The following is a 24,138-nucleotide window of genomic DNA, read 5'->3' on the forward strand; positions in this document are numbered from 1 at the left end:
TGCATTACCATCCTGAGATGCAGTAAAAACCAGATGGTACATGCAATACAAGACAACTCATCAATGGGCGTGCGTGGCCGTGGGCAGTAATTCGGCAGATAGATTACTGTGAACGGAAGCCACAAAATACAGTGAATGTTAACGTGTGTACGGAATAATGATGCGCACACATGGCACATGCATTTGTAGATGCATTACAGCTGTACCTTATCCCAAAAAAAGAAAGTCCTGCTTTGTAAAGAGAATAAAGACTAAAAAATAAACTAAAGGTAACTAGATAACCTCAGCTAGATCACGAAGAAGCAGATTATGAGAAATAAAAGTATAAGAACTAGATCTGTAGCTTTTTATTAAATCCCAAACTTCTTCTATCTGCAGCCTAGTCTGATGAGAACACTCTCGCCGAAGAAGCGCACCGACGGCGAAGGCACAAAGAGACAGACATGGCTTGCGCGGAGCATATAGAAAATAGAGAACAGCATCATACTCGCGACATTCAATGTATGCTTACTCCCATGGACAGCTACCACACTAAGGCCCTGATCACGCGTGACCTTGTGCATTCCAGTTCCTGTGCAAACAGACACTTGCGCTTGAGTAGGTACTGAAATTCTGAGGTCAAACCTGCTGAAATTTATTCGAGGAAAAATACATAGTAAAAAAGATATAGGTGGAATTTGGTGCATTAAACACCCAATTACGCATGCTTTTCCCCAGTAAACGCCTCACATTGGTGGTGCTGATATTTAATGGGTGTGGTAAATACATCAGCCACCTGTTATGTTCTCAAATGTGTAAAGCGCATGGCTGTCCCAGCATCAGGGCGTCCCAGCACTGATTCCACTGATAACCAGAACAGAGGAGGAAGGGCAGAAGATTATTTAGAGAAAATCCAGTTCTTTACTGCCTTCCTGAAAACCCCATGATTCTGCAGGCTCCCGATAGAACATGGAAGAGCATTCCAGAAAGAAGCCGCTAAGGCACGGAATGACTGACCTCCAGCCCGTGCTCCTCTAACACAGGGAACACGTACCCGATGTTGGTTCAAGGCGCGCACAGCACGTTCCGGCACACAAGGGGTCAGGAGATTGCCTAAAATGGAAGAGGCTTGGGTATAGAAGATTCTATAAGGGATGCACAAGGTCTTAAAGTGAATTCTGTTCTCAACTGGAAGCCAATGCAACTTGCGTATAGATTTGGAAATAGAACAAAATTGAGAGAGAGAGAGAGAAAGAGACAGAGAGAGAGAGAGACAGAGAGAGAGAGAGACAGAGACAGAGGAGTGTCCAGGCTGCAGCATTCTACACCCTCTGAAGGCGATTAATACCAGCTTTGTTGGCACCTAAGTAAAGGGAATTGCTATAATCCAGTCTAGAAAGTATGTTAGACTGGATGATGGTCTGACGTGTTTGAGCATCAAAGAACCCAAGTAGTGGCTTAGGTCCGCGTAGAAGTCAGAAACAAATGCCAGCCACTGATTTAGTCTGTGCCTGAAAGGATAGAGCAAAGTCAACCCAAACACCAAGGTTTTTTACAATTTCCTTCAAGTGCCGCAAGCCACCAACCAACACTCCACAGAAGCGTGTCTCTTCCTAGAAGAAGAATCTCAGATTTGCTTGCTTTCAACTGCAGGCAGTTAGCTGCCGTCCAATCTGCAATGGCTATCATATCATTCTGGAACTTGGCTATGTTGGTCCAAATTGTTAGACTGAGAAATCACAAACTGAGTATCATAAGCGTAGGAGACCATAGAGAGGCCCCTACTTTTTGCAACTTTCGCTAGGGGTTGTATGTATATATTAAATAGTGTCAAGCTCAAAGCCGAGCCCTGCGGGATCCCAGGTCGTGTGGATGCACCTTCGAGCCATAGGGAGGGGAAATCACTTGAAAGGATCTATCTGATAGGAAAGATACAAACCAGTTTAAAGCAGCGTCTCTCAAGCAAATCTCTTGTAAACGTTGCAGCAAAATCTTATGCGATACAGTGTCGAAGAAGGCACTGAGGTCAAGAAGGATCAGGGCAGAGGTATTGCCCCCATCCAAAGAACTCCGCAGATGTTCAGTGACTGCCAGCAGAGCCGATTCGGTGCTGTGGCAGGGTCTAAAGCCATTCTGCGAGGGGTCCAATATTTTGTTGGACTAAACAAATTTGGTCAGAAGGGAGTTCATGTAAGACTCTATGACTTTGGCCACAAAAGGAAGCAACAAAATAGGGCGAAAGCTTTCTGGCTTGGAGGCATCCATGGTTGGCTTTTTTAGCAATGGGATGACCTTAGCATGTTTCCATGGGGCGGGTACTCCTGCAGATGCCAGGGACAAATTTATCAACTCGCAAATAGTAGGTAAAAGCTGAGGTAGGAATTTCAGAAGCTGATCCGGTCAAAGTGGATCAACTGGTGATCCCGATTTTATTTTATTACAAAGGGTACTCAATACTTCATTGGATAGTGCCGGGGAAGAGGATAATAAGGTGCCAGAGCAGCTAGGCAGATCTATATGACCTTCAGTGCTAATAGAGGAGGGGAAGGATTTGTACATATCCTCCATCTTTTTGTCAAAAAAAGTGGCTAAAGCGTTCGAAGTGATGGTAGTTGTACCTGCCGAGGAGGGGTTTCTGATATCATTCAGCACGGAGAAGGTACTTTAGCAGGCTTGCTACTGTTTTAAATTTTTTCGCAAAAGTAGTCGGCTCGCGATTTTTGTATAGATTTGTGATAAGCCTTAATAGCTAAACGATACTGTATCTTAAGGGCGGGGTCATAGGGGCATCTCCATGTACATTCTAGAACTTTGCAAATTTTTCTCACCTGGTTAGATTCTCATTGAACCAAGGACTAGTCTGTGTTCCACAGCTATGTATGTATTTGGTGGGAATACATTTGTCAAGGGTACGCGCGAGTCATTCGTGAAAAAGGCTATTAGCTACTTCAATATCAGCAGGCAACTGAGGCATCTGAGTGAGTAGAAGATCTAAAAAATGATTGACATCTAACTTGTGCCAAGGACATTTCAGAACAAGATTGGAGTGGGTGTGCCATGCGGCCCACTTATAATGAAGCGCGAAGTATAGCATACTTATTAATAGTAAAACAAATATTACCTGAGTGCATGAATGCAGTAGATACATCGAGGCATGTTCTTACGATCATAGATGTCCGTGGTTTCAGGGTAAAAAATCTGCAGGTGATTAAACAAAAGCCATCAATGTTTATTAAATGTCACAATGATATTCTCCCTTGCACTAAACATCTCGAAGGAGGCAATACGTTTTGAATAATACCTCTGCCTAGAGTAGACAGTAATAATGCATTAAACACCATATTAAGCATCAGTGCCAAACGGGCAGCAGCTGCTGGCTGATTACTTTAACACAGGTAAAATAGCAAAGAATTTATAAAACAAATCTTTCTATGGACTGACCTTGCTGGTTTGGAAGGATTTATTATTTAAAATGCAAATCTATGAGACCTAATAAAGAAAATTATATTAAAAAGTGATCGACTACAGGTATTCCACGAGTTGAAGAGGCCTTACAGGGAGTTGTTTCAACATCCTAGTTTTCAAGAAGGTTTAAAACAAATGCCTTGTTCTATGCCCTCTTTGTCAATAGACACTAGGGGCCTGTCTATGCGTCCGATGGCTTGTTCAAATTCTACATTACATGTTATAGAAAAAAATTACTTTGGGTCTGATGGACAAATTTATAAACATGCTCTTCCATTTTTTCTGACGTAGCATGGCTGGGGACGAAATCCACAGCAGGCATGCAAATGCACTTGGTACTTTGCTTCCATTTTCCCAAGTAAAAACAAGCATTGAAAATGCAATAGGTCTCGCCTTCAAAGTTAAGCCATTTGCTTTGCTATACAATAGCATTAGCAAAGCAAATGGTTTTAACTTAATCAAAGGCGAGACCTATTGCATTTTCAATGCTTGTTTTATCCTATGCCATTGATTAAACATGTACTTTTTTTTCACTAGTAGAAATTTATAATAACCAGATGGTACATACGATGAGATAGAAATTATTACTGACACTTTTGGGGGTGTGGAACTATTCTGGTCGGTTTTGTGGTTGGCAGGTGATCCACCACCGGGTTTTTGTCCATGGCTTTCATTTTGCACTCTGTAGTCACCTGGTGCTCTAGTCCAAGTGAGTTGATGGAATTAAACTAAAAGACTACAACTCCCAGAGTGCATTGTGTTAACTGAAAGCCCAGCACTGGAAATGTGAGGCCTCTACCAGCATGCACTCATGATCTGATCATGGTAAGTGTTGAGAGTTATCCCTTAGCGATAGGAGACGAGGGAGGCCCTGAAGGAATGAATGGATGGATGGTCCTGGGAGCACAAGAGATTAAAACAGGCCAATTAATTACAACCCTCTAAGTCGCTGATAGCTCTTGGCATGAGACAGCAGGCGGGGATTTATCAGCAGGATGCACCTTCTGAATAATAGCTTCCTTCATCATGTCCGTAGAGGGCAAAAGGGCTCGTGTTTCTCTCCCTTCCTGCGCTACTAAACAACTTTCTTCACGTTATGGTGTGTGGTTTCCACGTCTTTGTTTTTTTAATTACTCGCAATGTCATTCTTTTTTCCTGGAATGAGTTTGTTTTACCAACTTGGGTTTCTGTTTTGTTCTCCGCTAAACGCTCCTGCACACAACCTAGCCTTTTGCTAACTGAGATATGCACTGCATGTATTTATTTATGTGTTTTTGTGCAATTGTATATAGAGTGGACATTTCCCAAAGGTGCCAGAGCGCTTTACAATAAAACAATGATGGTTACATTGTTGAATATCTGTTCACTTTGAACGAACCACGCTTTGCATTCTGGGTTTTGTAGTTCTAGGTTTCTGTTGTAACCTCTAGGGGTGTGAGAAGTTGTGTTGAAGGGGTAAGCAGTTGAGGTAGGTGAAACCTGTCAGTGCTGAAGTCTGTTGTTAAACCTTTTGCACCTGCCAATCGTGAGGATGTGACTTAACGGCTAGAGAGGCCGACTTTAAAGTTGGGGAACTGGGTTCGAGATTGGTGTCGGCGCAAACATCCTGTGATTCTGGGCAAATCAATTAATCTCCCCGTGCCAAAAAAATACGAATGTGTCCAGCAACTGGTGCTCATGTAAAGTGCCCTAATACCCGAACACCCGGTTTTGCATAATTGGTGATGCAAAATGATGCGCACCAATGCAAAACACGGGCGGAGCAAAAAGCGAGCAAGAAGTCCTCGTCAGGCTGAGACCTAAACAAATCCCGCTGGAGAAGCCCCCTAAATTGCCTGGCCATTGTTAGGCCTCGCCTGGCGTTGCAGCGCGCATGCGCTGCTGGCTCTTTGAGGGTTTCTTGAAATCAATCCGGTTTGAGAAGTTCGCTTTTGGCTCCGCCCGTAATTTCCATTGGTGTGCGTCATTGGGCGTCACCAATTATGCTAAATGGGGTGTAAGATTGTCCAAGAGGCTTTTTAGTCCCTCCTGGTTACCACCATGTCCACTTTTGGCCCCGCCCACGTGGACTGGATCTTTTACTGGCGGCGTGACACGGTGAGTTTCATAATGACTGTCTGCACTTTTTTCTGATCATTCTTTCCATGTGGGCTGTGCATTAGGGGCCATTGAAATGTTCCCTCTCACTCTCTTTTTTTGTTTGTTTAGTATTACTGGCATGTATCACTTTTATTAAAGGAGCCACTCCTCCTGCAAGCTCTTAAACACTGCCACGGCATGCAGGGGCCATGATACGTATACATTTTATGTACATGGGCGCCCGCTTTTAGGTTAGGAAACAAAAAACATAGCACATTTATTTACAGCGCTGCTCCTCTTGCAAGCTCATAAAATCTCCTGTGGCACGCAGGGGCCGCAATACGCATACATTTTATGTACCCACAGACCTGCATATGGGAAATGCTTATAAACAACTAAATGATGTTTAAGTGTGTTATGGCGGGGGCCTCCCTACACGACTGATTAAAAGTTTGAAAACCAGTACAACGCTAGAATTCAAATAGCGTGTTTCTACGGTCAACAATATCGTATGAGGGAAAGGTCGGGGTGCCTTTAAAACCTCGTGGGTTTCAGAGCAAATGCTTGTTGAGGGTCGTGGTTGTGAAGATGGCTCCTCGGAAGCTTCATGGATAGATTCCAGTCCACATGTCAGTAACTCTATCTCCGCTCTCGTCTGGCTAATAATGTTTTTTATTTCACAGTACCTGTTAAGTCATTTTAATTATTTTTGCTACACGCTTGAGGCGCTTGGGGCTTGTGCCGATATGTTCGCAGAGGAGTTAAGGACACGCACGCTGCTCCTGCGGTGCTCCATGCGCCTCTCTACCGTTTGTTTATTTAATTATTTTTGCCAAACGGGGTGTCCAAAGGCAGACTGCGGAGTTCCACGCGCCTCTCTACCGTTTGTTTATTTAATTATTTTTTTCCCAACAGACAGTGCAAATGCTTGTTGAGGGCCGTGGTTGTGAAGATTGCTCTTCGGAAGATTCATGGATTGATTCCAGTCCCTACGTCAGTAACTCTATCTCCGCTCTCGTCTGGCTGCTGCAGGAGGACCTGTTTCGGGAGACCCACTTCATCTGGTCCGATAGCTCTGGCGCTTGCTGCTGACAATTAACCTTGTTTCCTACAGGGTGCAGACCGCCTTTCAGTATGCGGGTGATGTGCGCCATTGTCGGGAATACTGTCACTGGTGACCATTCCCGTAGCTTTAAATCTGGGGTGTCCAAAGGGGGCCTTGACGTGCTCCATGCGCCTCTCTACCTTGCATGTTACCCGTGGGCACAACAACAAAACTCTTAAAGTCCACCTGCTAAACTGATCTCGATCTGTGCACAACAGTGAGTTATGCCTCATTTCATTCACACTTCTCGTATTTGGCAGGGGTGCTGTTGGATTATTTTTTTAAAACTAATTTTGTGGGTGGTGTGGGTCCTTGTCAACGCATCCCTCCCTGCTCCAGTACGGAGTCTGCTGAGCCAGCCTAATATTACAATGGCCTAGCAATCGACCAACCCAGTCATGAGGACTATATGCAGGCATGGGTTTTCATGTAAAACAAAGCATTCTGGTACTTGTAGTGCCCCAATAAGTCTACCTCCAAGGTGCTTATGCTAAAAAAAAAAACTAACGGGCTCAGACAGCCTCATACCATGGTAGGCGTTCAAAGTTTTTTTTTTGCCCCCCTTTAAAATGTGATGGATACAGACTTGAGACTTTAAACAAGTGTTCAATCTCCCTCACGGTGCTCTTCTACACCTCTCTACTTCCTTATCCCTAATGCTAATCAAATAATCTTACCTTGCTTCTACCTCACACTATTATTCTACATCTCACATTCCTTTCATATCCCTCCTACTACTCTTCTATTACTCTATCCTTCCTCATGCCTCATACTGCTCTCCACACTTTCCTACATTCAAAATAACACGAATCTCCTCCACGTTTTCTTACTACTCCCCGTTTACTCTCCCCCTGCCACTTTCTTCTGCCTCATGGTATTCTACTCCTCACTATACTTCATTAACCCTCATGCTATTCTTCTAATCATTCTCCTTCCCAAATCCTAAACACTGCTCTTCTCCTACTAACGTTATGCTTTAAAGTACTACACAGCTAACAAATCCAATTCTAACAACATAAAATCACAACATATCACAAACATACACTAATTAATACAAAGCTATAATACAATACCATTAGCAAAGCAAATGGCTTTAACGTAAACAAAGGCGAGACCTATTGCATTTCCAATGCTTGTTTGTGGGTGTTCTCTTACTATTCTGGAATGGGAATGTTAATTCCTACCACTGACCACAGTAAACCTCTAACTTTTCAACACTTGCAATGCTTCAGAGACAAGTTTGTCAATTTGCACAAACGTATACATTTCTGCGTGGTCCCAAATTCTCAGAGTATTCACACCCTGTATCACCAACTCCACACCCCACTTACAAAATTTACTTTGCCAATAAACCCACTTACGAATATGAGCCCATCTTTTCTGAATTGAAATTGAAAAGATGGCTTTGCACTCGTTAATAAAGCTGTTTGCATGTCTAATCCTGACATATGCGATGAGTTTTAGAAATGTGGGTCTAATGCGTGGAAATAGTCTACAACACCGCTGAAGTAAAAATCTTAATGTGTAGAGCTTAGATTGTTTTTGCCTGAACAAAACGGTGCTCAGACTGCTGCACACCGACCTTGTGCCAGCTGATGCTGTATAAGTGGTTAATATTTCAATTTTTTTCTGCATAAGTTACCTTAGGCAGGCCGATCTCTGACATGGCATTCAGCCACTGAATCACATTATCTGTGTGCCGGAAATGGAGGCCTGTAGCCTGTAAAGGAAGGAGAAAAACAGCTTAGCAAAGAATAAATGCACTAATGACTCCAACATTTATTTTGGTGTTTCAATGTTTTGTCTTTTATTAGTTCCTTGTGACATGACATACGTTGATATCATGACAGACATGCGCAATGAAAGCGTTAGTGGGAAACAATCCTTTTTAAGACGTACATGTGTCTTTCAGAAACATGCAAGCAAAGGCTGTTGCACACTTGCACACTTGATGGGTGTGATCCCTGAAAACCACATGCACGTCACCCGAAGGTTTTTCAATCTACGCGTCCTCTTAAGCACAGGAGGCATTTTCTTCCCCATGCCCACGGTTCTGCGCCTTACTGAAGATTCTTACATTGTATCTCGTCTGTTCTCGGTCATAGATCTTCTTGAGGGACACTACTTTGGGGCTGAAGAAATTCCCCAATTTTGCGAGGTACACTCCATTTCTTAGTCCTTCTTCCAGCTCAGTGGTGGGCGGTAGATCCTCGTTAAGGCATGCTTCCATCCACCTACAAAGACAGTAAGCGCACAGTCACTTGATGGCACTCAAACCACAACAGAAGCAGATCTCAATTCCTTGACTCGAGGTTGCCATCTTGGATGGCCACCGTTTCCCACCTCAATAACAAGAGAGCAGCTTTTCAATCTTTCCTGCTACTATAGCCTTTTTGCTATGAAAAACAGAGGCTACAAATAAATCTCGGCATGAATTGCTGACTCGCCAGTTGTGATCTCAGAAGCCTATTTAGTGAATGTCAAAACGTTTCCTCTTCAGATATTTTTTACTTTTCTCTGTGGAGGTTCTTTTAGCATCAAAATCAAAACTTAAACTTGCCAACTTTCTTATATAGGCTAACATTAAAGTTCCTTCACTTTTACCATTTTATGCAAAAAAGAAAAATTTGACCTAGACTCAAACAAGCCCCAGCATCTTGAAGCAATTTGAGCTCACTTCCAGTAGCCATCCCCTGCACAATATTTCTCATAGTTTCCATTTAGTATACTTCAAGAAAACAGCTGTAGAAAATATAACTGCAAAACGAAACAATAACTCTTTACATGGAATTCGTTCACCATAACTACATCATTTCAGTAAAAAGGCAAATTTCGGGGTCGCTCGAGTTTTTCCTGTAATAAACTGATTGCCAAAAGAATGAAAATGTAAATATGAATTTAAAAAATGGGCAAAAAAAGTTAAAATACTGAGTATCTGACATGCATTAAATTACACACTCCAGTCCTGATTCTTCTCCAGCCGGTAATCCAGAGCAAATGGGATTTAGTGTCCCAATCAGGAGAACAACTTCTTGAGGACCAGCTGGACATGGTGGTGTTTCCCCCCATACGCATTTCACTAGGTCAACCCGTAAAAGGGGAAAATAAAATACAATGTTTTGCATTTTGCAGCTCGGAATAGAGAGACAAATGGTGGTATTTCCGTAATCCCCCCACTCCCATTGTGAGTTACAGAATTGAGGCTGGAAGATAATATCACACTGTTGCATTGGTGTTTTCAAAGTGGGGTAGTACCTTCCCGACAGACAGATCTCTGGTTTGCAAGCTACAAGATTAAGAAACCAATTCAGTATTTCGTCCCTACCCTACCGTGTCTCGTTTAAAATTGCAAAGAACCCATAGTATTCCAAATAAGTAATTAAACTGAGAATATCAGGGGTTTTTTATGTTTTAGGACATTTTGTTCCTTTTAAAGGGACAATATATGTGAGGTCACTAGGGAATGATGAATTACAAAAAAAAAATAGGGAAGGGCTCGCCACTCCAACACAAAAGAACTGTGCAGCATTAACATTTCATATGAATACTTGTTACATTTCGAGTCGCTAGGCTGGAAACAGAGTAGGAGGTTCACAGATATGTTACTCCACATAGCTTAAGGGGCATAATGTCTGATGCAAGTGGCTCTTAGTTTATTTAGATAAGATTACAAAGTTTTAAGTTGAAAAACTACCAGGTAAAAGTTAGTTTTCAACTTCTTTTAGAGTTGAGCAGCCGGCAATTACTCACTGTGGAGTTCACAGAGCCTCTCAAACCTCTAGGGTGCTTCCAGCGAGTAATATCTTGAGGAATGTGGAGCATAGAGGAATGAATTCTTTCTAACACCTCTCGAAATAAATTGAGAGCCATTAACCATGTTAATAATTAAGAGAATGCGCTTTATTATACCGGGCAAAAACAACTGTAAAACATTTCCCAGATAAAGTAAGAGCAATACAGAAGCAAGTGCAGATTGAAATTCTCACTCAAATTCTTTTTACCTTTAATGGTTATGCTTTTTACAAGGTGAAACAAACTAACATCTGCATTTGGAAGCAACATCAGATCGTTCAGTTCTGAATAGAAAATTAAAGAAGCACTGGCAAAGCAGATAGGTACGGTATTGGCTACCAGTCTCTTGACATGGTCAACACTTTTTTAGTTTTGTCATTTTTTTCCCCAACTTTTTTGTTGGAGGTGTTGCGAGGCCATTACAAAAACTAAAAACAAATTAACGAAAAGCAAAAATATGTTTTTAGGTCTCATAAAGCAAACACAGTAATGCCTGGCACTGATAGGAATTTTAGAGTACAGTTATGCTCCTTGTGAAAGTAGAATGCAGTCACTCACAGAAAAGTTAGCCTATAGCTGAAGTGGGCTAACCCACTGCTCTATGCTGTAGTGGGCAGAATGATGCCACAAGAGCCACGCAAATGGATGAAAAAGGCTGGCTGAAAGCTGCTATAAGTAAATATATTATATATGTAACTTTTCAAAAACCAAAAGGTCACCCAGCGTGTGGAAAGCTACACACACGCTGCCGGAAACTTACTGCACCCAATCTTCATCAGTTTAAGCAACATTACAGTAGACAACATCTGCATACCCATTCCACACCACCACAGATACACCATCACCAAATCTTCACAACAGGTCTGAAACAAGAGATCAGAAGCATCATGGTCTTCCAAGCTCCCACAGAAAAGGCCTCAACACAACAACAACACATTTCCAGAATCCATCTCCAACTTCAACGCCTGGATCACCATTTATGCAGATACACCTGGTCCTTCTCAAAGCCATAAGAACCAGAATGCAAGCAGTCTGGTATGGAAGGGCTCAGGCTCACCAAAGGCCACTACAAGCAACTTGATTGCAGTTAGAGGTAAAGTCAGAATGACACAGACAAGAGCCACTACAAATCCACCCTCATATGCTGCCATCAGCAAATCAAAGCAACCAAAAGCTTAACACTAACTTACCACATCATAAGCAGCATAAACAGCACCTAGGAAATCTTTACCACAGCGAAACACTTCACCTGTCCAGTAGCAAGCTTTACCAGCATTACCCTGTCTTAAGCCCTCTACACTCAGCTGTCCCCATGCTTCAGTAACAAGATCACCAGCATCACTGGAGCACTCTCAGTGGTCTGGACCCCATAAGCACAGCCCTCACCCGGATACTAAACAACTTATATCATCAAAGTCAGATGCCTGGAGTCGTACCAGCGCACTCCCCCTCCTCAAGAAACCATCAGCAGACCCAAAGACACTACCAAACTACAGGCTTATCTCCCGTCTACCTTACCCCTCAAAAGTAACGGAATTTGACAAACATATAGCTACCCACCTCACTGACAACCACCACCTTGACATCACTCAATCCAGTTCCAGGCCCAATCATCTGACTGGATCTTTCTGCAGCCTTCAATACAGTCTCTCACCCCATCCTTATCAAACGACTGCATGAAGTTGCCACCGAACTTAGCACACTTTGCTGGATTTGCTCCTTCCTGACAGGCCGCAACCAGTCAGTCACTCTAGCCCCCTTCACCTTGGACGCTATCAAACTCACCTGTGGAGTTCCACATGGATCCTCACTGAGACCCACTCTGTTCAACAGCTACATGACATCATTCATCAGCATCCTCTGCGCCCACTAAATCAACATAATCTCCTACGCTGACGACACCCAACTCATACTCTCCCTCTCTGGTCCATTTTTTTCGCATCTTGTCAGTTTCTCTGCCTGCTTTACCTTAGTCGGCAGATGGATGAAAACAAACTGCCTCAGGCTCAACACAAACAAGATGGAAGTGGCAATCTTTGGTTAAGACACCTTTGGTCTGGGATTTCACCTGGTAGCTGCCGAAATCTGAACACACTCTTCCCGGCAACCCACGCAAATAATCTCAGAATAGTAATTGACAACCAACTCACCATGAATGGTCAAGTGAACACAGTCTCAGTCTCCTGCTTCCACACACTCAAGATGATCAAGAAGATCTTCAAATGGCTCTTCACCAACATATGCAGTACCGTCACCCACACCATCACCACCAGCAGGCTGAACTACAACAACGCACTCTATGCTGGAATCAATATTCAACTGACCAGTAGACTACAGACAATACAAAACACAGTGGCCAGGCTAACCCTCAACCTCCCACCCCGCACTCATCACCTCGCACCTCAAATAGCTCCACTAGCACCCCATCCACAAATGAGCACGGTTACTCTTACAAATGGCTGGGTGAGAGATGATGTGAATGGGCGTTCAGTGTTTCAGTGAGTGGCCTCTCAGTGGCTGTGGATGGTGCTGGAGCAGCTGATTTTGATGGTGTTCTGATTAAATTAGTGATCTCTGCTGTCAGTGGCTTAGTAAATGGTGGTGCCAGGGGTGCACTATGTTGCGTTCCATCTGCGAATAAATGGTAGTGAGAAGGTGTGACTGAAGTGATGTGAGAAATTGTGCAAAAGAGGTGGTGCAGTTGATTGAAGAGTGGAAGATGTCTGAATGAATGGCGGTGCACCCGAGTGGTTATTTCACTGGTGGTGCGAGTGGGTGACTGTAGCAGCATGAGTGGATCACCTTTTTCAGTGAGAAAGGGATAAGAAGTGATATTTACCTAGAGATAGCAGATTACTCTGTAACAAAGATGTCTTGATAGGGAATTCTTCTGTCAGTCCCTTAAAGAACGAAATCCGATGTACAAAAAGCTGAGAGTAATGGCAAAATTTATGCCTTATCGTTCTTAAAAACCAGTAGAAAGTCAAATAACACCAGGCACATGACACATCAGTGTGAACATCAGGTTCATTTGAAGAATTCCTCGTCACTAGAGGCAGTAGACACGTTCCATACTTGTTATCGGCAGACCTTTATCCTCAATGATCCAAGGGATGCTTTCACTGTCAGACAGAGATGGGACAGTCTGCTGACAAGCGCAATATTTAAATTCAAGTTAAAACACACCTGAAAAATGTAAGTTATCATCTAGGAAGACATCATCACTAAAGACAGGCTTTAACCAAGACATCGCACCCATTGCAAAACGAAAACAACTGTTGCAAACAACCATTTGCCTGAAACTGTATAACTCCCACTTTTGAACTGCAGGTCGTAGAAACTGAATTATTCACTAGCATCCACAGAGCAGCTTCTTTCACAGTAGTTAAACCTTGTGCACGGATCAAAGACAGATGCTACGAGCAGGCCTTAGCGTAGTTCGTGAAGTTCCGCTATGTGGAACTCCGTGAAGTGACAAAAAAACTCCACGAAGTTCTGCAAGCAGCGGGGTGCAGCGCGAAGTGCCGCTCAAGCTAATCTTTCTGCCGCTCAAGTAGAAATTGTACGCGGCATCTCGCGCTCGCCAACTTACCGTTGGCGAATACGAGCAAGGAAAAAACGATGCTACGCTATGCATAGCGGAGTTTTCTGCACTCCGCAAGCTCTGAGGAGCGCAGAAATCTCTGCAAACTCCGCAAACAGAACGGAGTTCACTGTCCAGGCCTAGCTGAGAGGGCGCCGTAGCACTCCTCGGCCCACGAGTAGCGTTATCAATTAACTCCGCCGCACCTGTCATGAACTCCCATTCTATCCCCTCCAGGTCCACTCAGATCTGTTTTGAGGAGATGGTCCTGGAGCAGGGTGCCCCTCACCTCACCTGTCCTCGTTCTAATGGTTGGCCAGGGTGCCAGAGCTGCATCTTGCAGCCTCATTTCCTCACTTCTCCATCCACTGAGAGGCTACGGTGAGACACTGGGAGGTGAGCCTGTGTCTAAACCTGTGCAGAGCTGGCCATTCACACCTGAGCACTCGTGCAGGCCCAGGAGAGCAAGGGAGCCCTCCCTAATCTCGTCTTTGGGATCCCAGGCCTCAAGAGTAAGGCCATCAACAGCCTGGTACCGACCACCTACCAAGCCATCTTGAGGGGAGGTGAGCAAGCAATGAGTGGAAAGTAAGGCGAGGAGCTAAGTAGGTGGACACTGCAACTTGGTGCAGCATTATTGGCGGCAGATTGAGTAGGTGGCAAAGGAGGGAGGGAGTGTGGCAGCGGTGTTATTCCCGTGGTCCAAGGGTAAATCCAGAGTGGGGCGGAAGAGGCCAGGCTAGGTTCCCCAGTGGGGCTTGCACCACTCTGTGAGCTCCCCCTCCACCAGTCCCCCTAGCCAGCCATTTATGCCACTTACTCCACCAGCAACCACTGCAACTACAACAGAGACACCATAGAGCCTCCTTTCACCCCCTCACCACCAAATGTTTGTTAACGAACCACCAGAACCCACTGAAGAGCATCCAGGTTGGGGGTCTCCTTCAGTTAGCACGCTCGTGCCCCTTCCCCGGTCACGCTTGATAACCAGAAAATGTTTGTGTGCCAGAGTGTGTGAAGGCACTAAGTCCACTCTCCTTCCTTGATCTTGTACGGGAGTACCGCCGAGTACAATACGACACTACATCTTGTGCGAAAGAAGGGTCAGAGCACAGGCTGCTGCTAAATCAAGAAGCATGTGGGAGGTGAGTATGATGTGGAATTCAAAGCAGAAATACTAATGAAGGATCAAATTTTGGGTGGGGCCCCTTCAATAATTTGTAACTCCTTAATAAATTCTAATGCAGACACTGCAGCCATTGCAGGTGGAGCTGCACTAGCTGATCGTTATGACAATATTGCTGTGAAAGATGGGGTTGAGAGCAACAGAGGCGGCAACAAACCTTGCCCTGAGGGCCCAGTACTGTCCAAAAAGTCCAAGCAGAGGCAGCTAACGGCCAACACCATTACAAATTATTTTGGGGTCTTGTGGAGAAAGATCTGAAGATTTACCCCAGTGACTGCAGCACCCCTACTGGTGCAATGGCAGTCACCTGGTCTGATTGACCTGCCACTTCCTGCCACAATGCCTAAACAGCAGATAAGATGACCCAATAACAGTAACTCATTTGTCCGCTCAAGTAGCCGACACGGTACTGGATGCACTGAGACGCATACCTGCTGAGACACAGGGAGTAACTGAATTTGCTCCTCAAACCTCAAGCAGCCATGTGGTGTGGGCTGAAGTGCACCAGATTCCAGCAACCCTACTCTCGCCCCCATAGTGCTAATCTACGTCTCAAAGAGCCAAATTAATTGCTCAACCAACGCCGATGTTAAATTAGTTGAGACGTCTTGTAACTTGGCACTCCAGTGGCGCAAGCACACCCATGTCCCTACTAGATTCCCTATTTTATTCAGGGTCATCATTGCACTAATTTCCCTCTAGACCATGAGGATCTAATTAATATGAAAAGCAATGACAACTTAGATGCAAAGCTAATCGGGGGGCCAAAAGGCAAATAACTGCCCATGGGACTACCACGTGGCAGATCCTAATTGTACCAGAGAAGGGTGGCTGAAGACATACGAGACACCACCTGCCCAACGATACTAAGCCTTATGAAACCTATGTACAGGATGCTAGATTCAAAAGCCACCACACTGTCCTCAAAGGCATTGAAAATGGATGAGCAAACCCAGGTACTCCTGGAAACCCTAAGTACCGCAAATGCAATTTTTTCAGATCGATCAAAGAAAGGCTGGTATCAAGGAAGCTGTCAAGAGCAAGCTTGCACAGCCAACCACCCCATAGGAGGTGTTGGAAAACCACTCCCACACTAGAAGGGATGGTGGTGGTCTTCCGGACACACTGTGGTAGCTTGGCTCGAGTGGTCAGGAATCAGGCTCCGTGCTAAGCATACAACATACCCAAACAATAACCATGCGTGCATCCGTTCCAAAAACGACTCTACACCGTAAAAATTATGAAAATATCTTTCTTTATCTTCTTTTTCTCTTAGTTGCTGATTGGAGAAAATAAATAACAATCACAATATACAAACTTTTTAGAAAGTGCAGGACAAATAAATACTGGCTTAATGATTCAATAAATAGGGGAGATCATAAATACTGAAGGCATAAATAAAAGTGCAATACAGACAGGCAATTAAATATTCTGAGGCAATAAATACTGTAACCAATAAATATTGTGCATCAATAAATACTGTGGACCAATAAATACAGTGGAACAATAAATAGGTTAAATACAATAAATACAGTGCCCCTAATAAATACTTAAAAGCTGACAGTGACACTCATGGATTCAGATCACTTTTGAACTCCCTAAGGGCTGATTTGGCCCAGGCACAGCTTGTGGGGAGGTGGAAGGCTTGAGGGTGTCTACTCCCTGGCTTGGTCAAGGCTGAGGCCTAAACTGAGGTAGATAAAGGGGGAAAATACCAGAGACCTGGCTCTCTCGCCACACAACTTCTCTAGATTAGTCCCAGTTCACCCCTGGCACAGTCAGGTTGGTTCCAGCACCTCCCTAGCCCCTTAGAGCAGTCTCTCAGGTCTCCACAGGGCCTTAGGCGCCCTCTACTCCACTTACTGCCCTTTTTCTGATGCTCCGACGCCGCTGGAGTCGGGTCGATGCCGTGAGGCGGTTCCAGCTCGATGTCGGCGGCCTCGGCACAATGTCAGTTCTTTGACGACGCCGGCAGGCGGCTCCGGTCTCGATGTCGGCGGCCTCGGTTCGATCTCGACCTCCGATTCGATGGCGTCGGGCAGCCTTTACTGGATGTCGACTTCGGGCGGCTCCGGTCCGATGGCGACCTCGGATTCGATGACGTCGGCCGGCCTTGCCTCGATGTCGACTTCCGGCGGCTCCGGAGTGCGATCCTCACTCCCGACCTCCGGTGCTCCTCTCCTTAGGTTTCCGGCGACTCCGGAGTGCGACCTCCACTCCCGACCTCCGGCACGATTCTCACAGGTTCCGGCGACTCCGGAGTGCGATCCTCACTCCCGACCTCCGTTACCCTTCACCTCGGTCTCCGACGACTCCGGAGGGCGGACTTCACTCCTCCGATGACGCCGCTCACTCGACCTCGGGTGACTTCCTCCTCGACCTCTGGTATTCCTCACGACCTCTGGCGGCGCCCTCTCTCGACCTCTGGCGGCTCCGGGAACGACGTCTGCTTTTCCAGTCAGCGCCGCTTCTCCACCTCGGGCTCCAGGTCTTAGGCTACTCGACGTCGGACTTCAGGGAAACCAGCTTCCAGGTCAGGATCTTGCTGTTCTCCTGTCTCTAAGGCCTGTTCCTGCTGTCCAGGTCCTCAGGATGGTTTTTCTGACTTCTTCCCACACAGGGCTCTAGGCTGGGCTCCGTCAGTAGGGACTAGTATCAAGGGTGGGTTTATGGACCCCACTCCAGGCACAAGTTTCCACCCCTGCTGCTTCACTCCTTCCTCCTTCAAGTTTGTGCTGCTCACTCCTCACCAGTCAGGTGCCAACTGCCAGCTCCAACTGCCAACTCTCCCTCTTAGCTTCCCAACATTCTAAACCGCCTCCAACTGTCACAGGGTTCTGGAATGTTCTGGAAGGTGCTGGTAGGTTCCAGTGGATGCTGGTGATGTCACAGGTGGCCACCATTTTGTGCTCCAGGCCCTCAGACAGAAGTTTCAGGGGTAGCTAAAATGGCTCCCTGAATCTGCAGCAACACTAAAAAGTCTGGTGGTTCCCAAAAAGGAAAAAGTCAAACAGGGTTTGAGGCAAAAGTGGGACAAAATAAATAATGATGAGGAGGGACCACCCAAAGGGCTGACAGGTCTAACACGCGTCCCCCCCAGCTGAAAGTGGGGAGAGCTACCCAACCCCTTGGGAGTTCTCATCACTAAGGCGGAAATACCTTGAGAGACCGTCTGCATTGGCGTGGTCCACTCCAGGCCGATGTTCCACCTGAAAGTCCATCCCCTGTAGGGAAATAGACCACCTCAACAACTTGGGATTCTCCCCCTTCATTTGCATCAGCCAACGAAGGGGTCTGTGGTCGGTCTGAACTAGGAAGTGCGAGCCAAACAGGTATGGCCGCAACTTCTTCAGAGCCCATACCACTGCAAAGGCTTCACGCTCTATTGCACTCCACTTCTGTTCCCTGGGAAGTAGTCTCCGGGATAGGAAGACCACGGGTTGATCCAGACCCTCTTCGTTGAGCTGCGATAACACTGCCCCAATGCCATGTTCTGATGCATCTGTCTGGACAATGAACTCCTTGGAAAAGTCTGGGGCCCTTAAGACCGGGGCCTCGCACATGGCTTTCTTCAATCTCTCAAAGGCTTGCTGACAAGCCTCCGTCCAGACTACCCGTCGAGGTTGTTTCTTGGACGTGAGCTCCGTGAGGGGGGCTACGATGGTACCGTACCCCTTCACGAAGCGGCGGTAGTATCCCGTGAGGCCCAAAAATGCTCGGACCTCAGTCTGTGTCTTGGGGGGTTCCCAGGCCATGATGGCCTCGATCTTCGCCTGGAGGGGTTGCACCGCTCCCCTACCCACCAAGTGTCCAAGGTACACTACCGACCCCTGCCCGATCTGGCACTTGCTGGCCTTGATCGTCAATCCAGCTTGTCTCAGGGCCTGGAGAACAGCTTGCAGGTGACGCAAGTGATCCTCCCAGCTGTTACTGAAGACGGCTATGTCATCCAGATAAGCAGCAGAGAAACTCTCCATTCCGGTGAGGATCTGGTTTACCAGGCGCTGAAACGTGGCAGGTGCGTTCTTGAGCCCAAAGGGCATCACACAGAACTGGTAGTGGCCATTGGGCGTGGAGAAGGCTGACCTTTCCCTTGCTCCATCAGTCAAAGAGATCTGCCAGTACCCTGAAGTAAGGTCAAAGGTACTTAGATATTGGGCAGCTCCCAGCCGGTCAATCAATTCATCCGCCCTAGGGATCGGATGAGCATCAGTTTTGGTCACTGAATTCAGTCCCCGATAGTCCACACAGAACCTCAGTTCTGGTTGGGCACCCGGTGGTGCAGCCTTTGGTACTAACACCACCGGACTGGACCAGGGGCTGCTAGAAGGTTCGATCACTCCTAGCTCCAGCATCTTAGTGACTTCACTATGAATGCTGGCCTTCACCTTGTCTGACATCCGGTAGATCTTGGACTTCACAGGTGGGCTGTCTCCTGTGTCCACGTCATGGACGCACAGGTGAGTCCTACCCGGGACAAGGGAGAACAACGAAGAGTACTGCCCTAGGACCTGGCGACAGTCCTCTTGCTGTTCAGGAGTTAGAGATGGGGAGAGAATTACTCCCTCCACCGACCCATCCTTTTCTTGAGACGCAAACAAATCGGGGAGAGGCTCGCTTTTCACGTCCTCTCCTCCGTCAGTCACCATCATCAAGATGACTTCGGGCCTCTCGTGGTGGGGTTTGAGGCGGTTGGCGTGCAGCACCCGTAGGGGCTGACGAGGGGTCTTCAGGTCCACCAAGTAGGTAGCCTTACCCTTCTTCTCCAACACCTCAAAGGGTCCTGACCAGCGATCCTGGAGGGCACTAAGCTCTCCTGGTTCGATCACCCACCCCTTCTGGCCAGGCTCCAACTCCACCGGGTGAGCATTGTGGTCATACCACGCCTTCATCACTGCTTGGCTGGCTTCCAAGTTGTCAGAAGCTTGCTTCCACAACTTAGCCATTTGGCTCCGGAAGGCCAGCATGTAGCTCACCACATCCTGGGGAAGCTTTCTGGGAGTTCTTTCCCATCCGTCTCTCACCAGGTTGAGAGGTCCACGTACAGGGTGCCCATACAGAAGCTCGAAGGGGCTGAAGCCCACTCCCTTCTGTGGCACTTCCCTGTAGGAAAAAAGTAAACAGGGTAGGAGGACGTCCCATTTCCTCCGCAGGCTTTCAGGCAGACTTCTGATCATGCCCTTCAAGGTTTTGTTAAACCTCTCCACCAGACCATTGGTCTGGGGGTGGTAAGGAGTGGTGAACCGGTATGTCACTCCACACTCCTTCCACATGGCCCGCATGTACGCTGACATGAAGTTGGTCCCCCTGTCGGACACAACTTCCTTGGGAAAACCCACTCGGGTAAAGATTCCCATCAGGGCCCTTGCCACAACAGGTGCTGTTATGGTCCTCAGAGGTATTGCCTCTGGGTACCGTGTGGCATGATCCACCAGAACCAGGATAAACCTGTGACCAGCTGTAGTCGGCGGATCTAACGGACCCACAATGTCGATGCCCACCCTTTCAAAGGGGGTGCTAACGACAGGAAGTGGTTCCAGGGGAGCTTTCAGCTTCACCCCTGTTTTCCCACTGGCTTGACAAGACACACATGTCCGGCAGTAGGTATCGGACGACACTTTCATCTGAGGCCAATAAAAGTGTGGGACAAGACGGGCGAAGGTCTTGTCTTGCCCCAGGTGTCCTGCCAATGGTATCTCGTGAGCCAACTCCAGAAGGAAGGCTCGATAACGTTGAGGGACTACCAAGGCTCGTGACGATCCATGTAGGGGTGCCTTGGGTTCACTGTAGAGGAGGCCATCCTCCCAGTAAACACTGTAGTTCCCTTCAACGTTCCCTGCTGCCTGGGCTTCGGCCTGTCGCCTTAGCCCCTCAAGGGTAGGGCACTCCCTCTGGCCCTGGCAGAATTCCTCCCTGGACGGGCCTCCCTCCACGTGCCACTCGGCCGGGATGGGTAGGTCCTCCAGGTTGGTAACGTCCCCCACCGCAGACTCCTGGTCCACCACCTCCGGTGGCCTATCCGTCCTACGGGGTGGGGACGCCGAGGCAGGCTCCTCCTGTCCTCGGTTCTTCCCTTGACTGGCAGCTGGCTGGGCCTTTGTTCCAGGCTCCAGCCGAAATGAACTCCCTCTTCGGGTAGTCGCGGACCTTGTGCTAACACAGGCCCAGTCAGGTGTACCCAGCATCTCCGTGTGAGTCCGGTATTCCACCTCCTTCCAAGCGTTGTGCTCCATGTCATTCCCCAGCAGACAATCGACTGGCACGGCAGGGCTTAAGGCAAATCGAAGTGAACCTGCAACCCCCCCCCATTCAAAGGGAACCTCGGCCACGGGATAGTGGCCTGTTCTGCCGTCAGCCATCGCGGCTGGGTGGAGTACATCGGGAATTACCTGCTCTGGAGACACCAGTTGGCTACGCACCATAGTCATACTGGCTCCTGTGTCTCTCAGAGCCTCCCCTCTTTGGCCGTTGATGGTGACCCACTGCCCATACTTTGCGGTATTTGCGGGCACCTGGATCTTAGGAACCATCTCCCGTTCTCCCAGGGACACTAAAGTGACACCCGCCCACTCCCTTCCCTTAGTTAAGGGCATCTCCTCCCCGAGCACTACACTAGGTACTCCGGGGGTCTTTCCTCCAGTGGGAGGGGGTGGTCGTTTCAAGCACTTCGGATCTCCTTTATAGTGTCCAACGCCACCGCACTCATAGCAATGGACAACCCTTGGCTGCTGACTCTGGCCAGGATTAGGGTTTCTGGGTGGGTTAGCCCTAGGGGTGAATCCTGTTCCCTTCCCTTGGAAGTTATTTTGGGGGCCTTTGGAGAACTCCTTTTTCTTTTCCCCTCCCTCTTTCTTCTGGGGGGCGCCCTGTCCGGCCTTTTGAGTTTCCCCTCCAGTCCCCCTTGTGGACACCCGGGTACTAGCCCAAATGTCCGCCTCCTCAGCAAGCTTCCGGGGACTGGTCAGCTTGCTATCCACCAGGTGTTGCCGCAGTTCAGGGAAACATTTCTCGAGCAGGTGTTCCTTCAGTACCAGGTCAAACAACCCCTCGTAGTTCCTCACTTCACTGCCCTGAATCCAACCTTCCAGTGCCTTCTTTGCATAGTCCAGGAAGTCCACCCAATTCTGCGTGCCCAGTTTGTGACTACCCCTGAACTTCTGTCTGTACTTTTCAGGTGTTAGTCCAAACTTTCTGATGAGCGCCAGTTTCATGGTGGGGTAGTGGGTCTGCTCATCCTCCTCGAGGGCCAATAAAGCATCCCTACCAGCTGGAGGCATGTACTTGTACAATCCCCCTCCCCAGTACTTCTCTGGAACCCCATGGGCCCTCAACGAGACCTCATAGGCCGCTAGCCACTTGGCGATATCGTCGCCCACTCCATAGCTAGCTACTATGTCCTTTGGCAGGTATGGTTTAGGTTCCCTGGTGATCTCTTGGGTTTGGCTGCCACCATTAGGAACAGGTTGTGCCCCGATTCTCAAGATCTGAAGATCTATTTCTTTCAGTCGTAATTCATGGGCCATCCTCTGCTCCTCCTTCTCCTTCTCCAGCCTTGCTAAGTCCCATGTGAGCTGTCTTTTCTCCCTCCGGTCTGTTAACTCCACCTCAGACAAGCCACCGCTAGAGGCACTGCTGCCCTTCCTAGAAATGGTTCTGGGCCCTGCTGACAGGTTCCCCACCTCAGGTTGGTACATCTCAGCCCCCTCGGGGTCAGGCTCTCCATCCCTGTCTTCCTCCTCAGCCTTGCTTTCTCGGCGTGCCTCCCCCCAAGCCCTTAAGCTGGTTTGGAGTGCACCCTTCTTTGCTCCTGGGGGACAGTACACCCCCTCCCGCTGGCAAAACTCCCTGAGTTGGGCCACAGTGTACGTTTCTAGATTTTCTAGTACAAACTCCATCTCGCCCACTCAGGTTTAGAGGACAGGTTTTTGTGCAGTAACTATGCAGGGGGGTACCTTTAATAATACCTCCTCCCGCCACCAGAGTAAATTTGGAAAAAACAAAAATCCACAATTAGGAAGGCCGCTTTTGAGAAAACTCCCGGTGTAGGCCTATGGACTACCCACAGTTATTGTTGAGTATGCGTAGGCACAGCTCTATCCCACCACTGAACACCAATTTATGTTGGAAAACCACTCCCACACTAGAAGGGATGGTGGTGGTCTTCCGGACACACTGTGGTAGCTTGGCTCGAGTGGTCAGGAATCAGGCTCCGTGCTAAGCATACAACATACCCAAACAATAACCATGCGTGCATCCGTTCCAAAAACGACTCTACACCGTAAAAATTATGAAAATATCTTTCTTTATCTTCTTTTTCTCTTAGTTGCTGATTGGAGAAAATAAATAACAATCACAATATACAAACTTTTTAGAAAGTGCAGGACAAATAAATACTGGCTTAATGATTCAATAAATAGGGGAGATCATAAATACTGAAGGCATAAATAAAAGTGCAATACAGACAGGCAATTAAATATTCTGAGGCAATAAATACTGTAACCAATAAATATTGTGCATCAATAAATACTGTGGACCAATAAATACAGTGGAACAATAAATAGGTTAAATACAATAAATACAGTGCCCCTAATAAATACTTAAAAGCTGACAGTGACACTCATGGATTCAGATCACTTTTGAACTCCCTAAGGGCTGATTTGGCCCAGGCACAGCTTGTGGGGAGGTGGAAGGCTTGAGGGTGTCTACTCCCTGGCTTGGTCAAGGCTGAGGCCTAAACTGAGGTAGATAAAGGGGGAAAATACCAGAGACCTGGCTCTCTCTCCACACAACTTCTCTAGATTAGTCCCAGTTCACCCCTGGCACAGTCAGGTTGGTTCCAGCACCTCCCTAGCCCCTTAGAGCAGTCTCTCAGGTCTCCACAGGGCCTTAGGCGCCCTCTACTCCACTTACTGCCCTTTTTCTGATGCTCCGACGCCGCTGGAGTCGGGT

The 24,138-nt window shown here is 47.2% G+C and overlaps 1 protein-coding gene across 1 annotated transcript in view; it reads right to left on the reverse strand.

The window, feature by feature from the left end:
* IQGAP1 (IQ motif containing GTPase activating protein 1) overlaps positions 1 to 24,138 on the reverse strand; it is a 532,553-nt gene that overhangs the window by 364,541 nt on the left and 143,874 nt on the right. The window contains exons 3-5 of the mRNA XM_085644306.1: positions 8,706 to 8,862; positions 8,271 to 8,348; positions 3,101 to 3,177 (exon numbers count right to left, since the gene is read on the reverse strand). Of these exons, the coding sequence (XP_085500432.1) occupies positions 3,101 to 3,177; positions 8,271 to 8,348; positions 8,706 to 8,862 (312 nt within the window). The remainder of the gene's footprint in view (positions 1 to 3,100; positions 3,178 to 8,270; positions 8,349 to 8,705; positions 8,863 to 24,138) is intronic.

Source organism: Triturus cristatus, chromosome 3_1, assembly GCF_964204655.1.
Source record: "Triturus cristatus chromosome 3_1, aTriCri1.1, whole genome shotgun sequence".
NCBI classification, from domain to species: domain Eukaryota; kingdom Metazoa; phylum Chordata; class Amphibia; order Caudata; family Salamandridae; genus Triturus; species Triturus cristatus.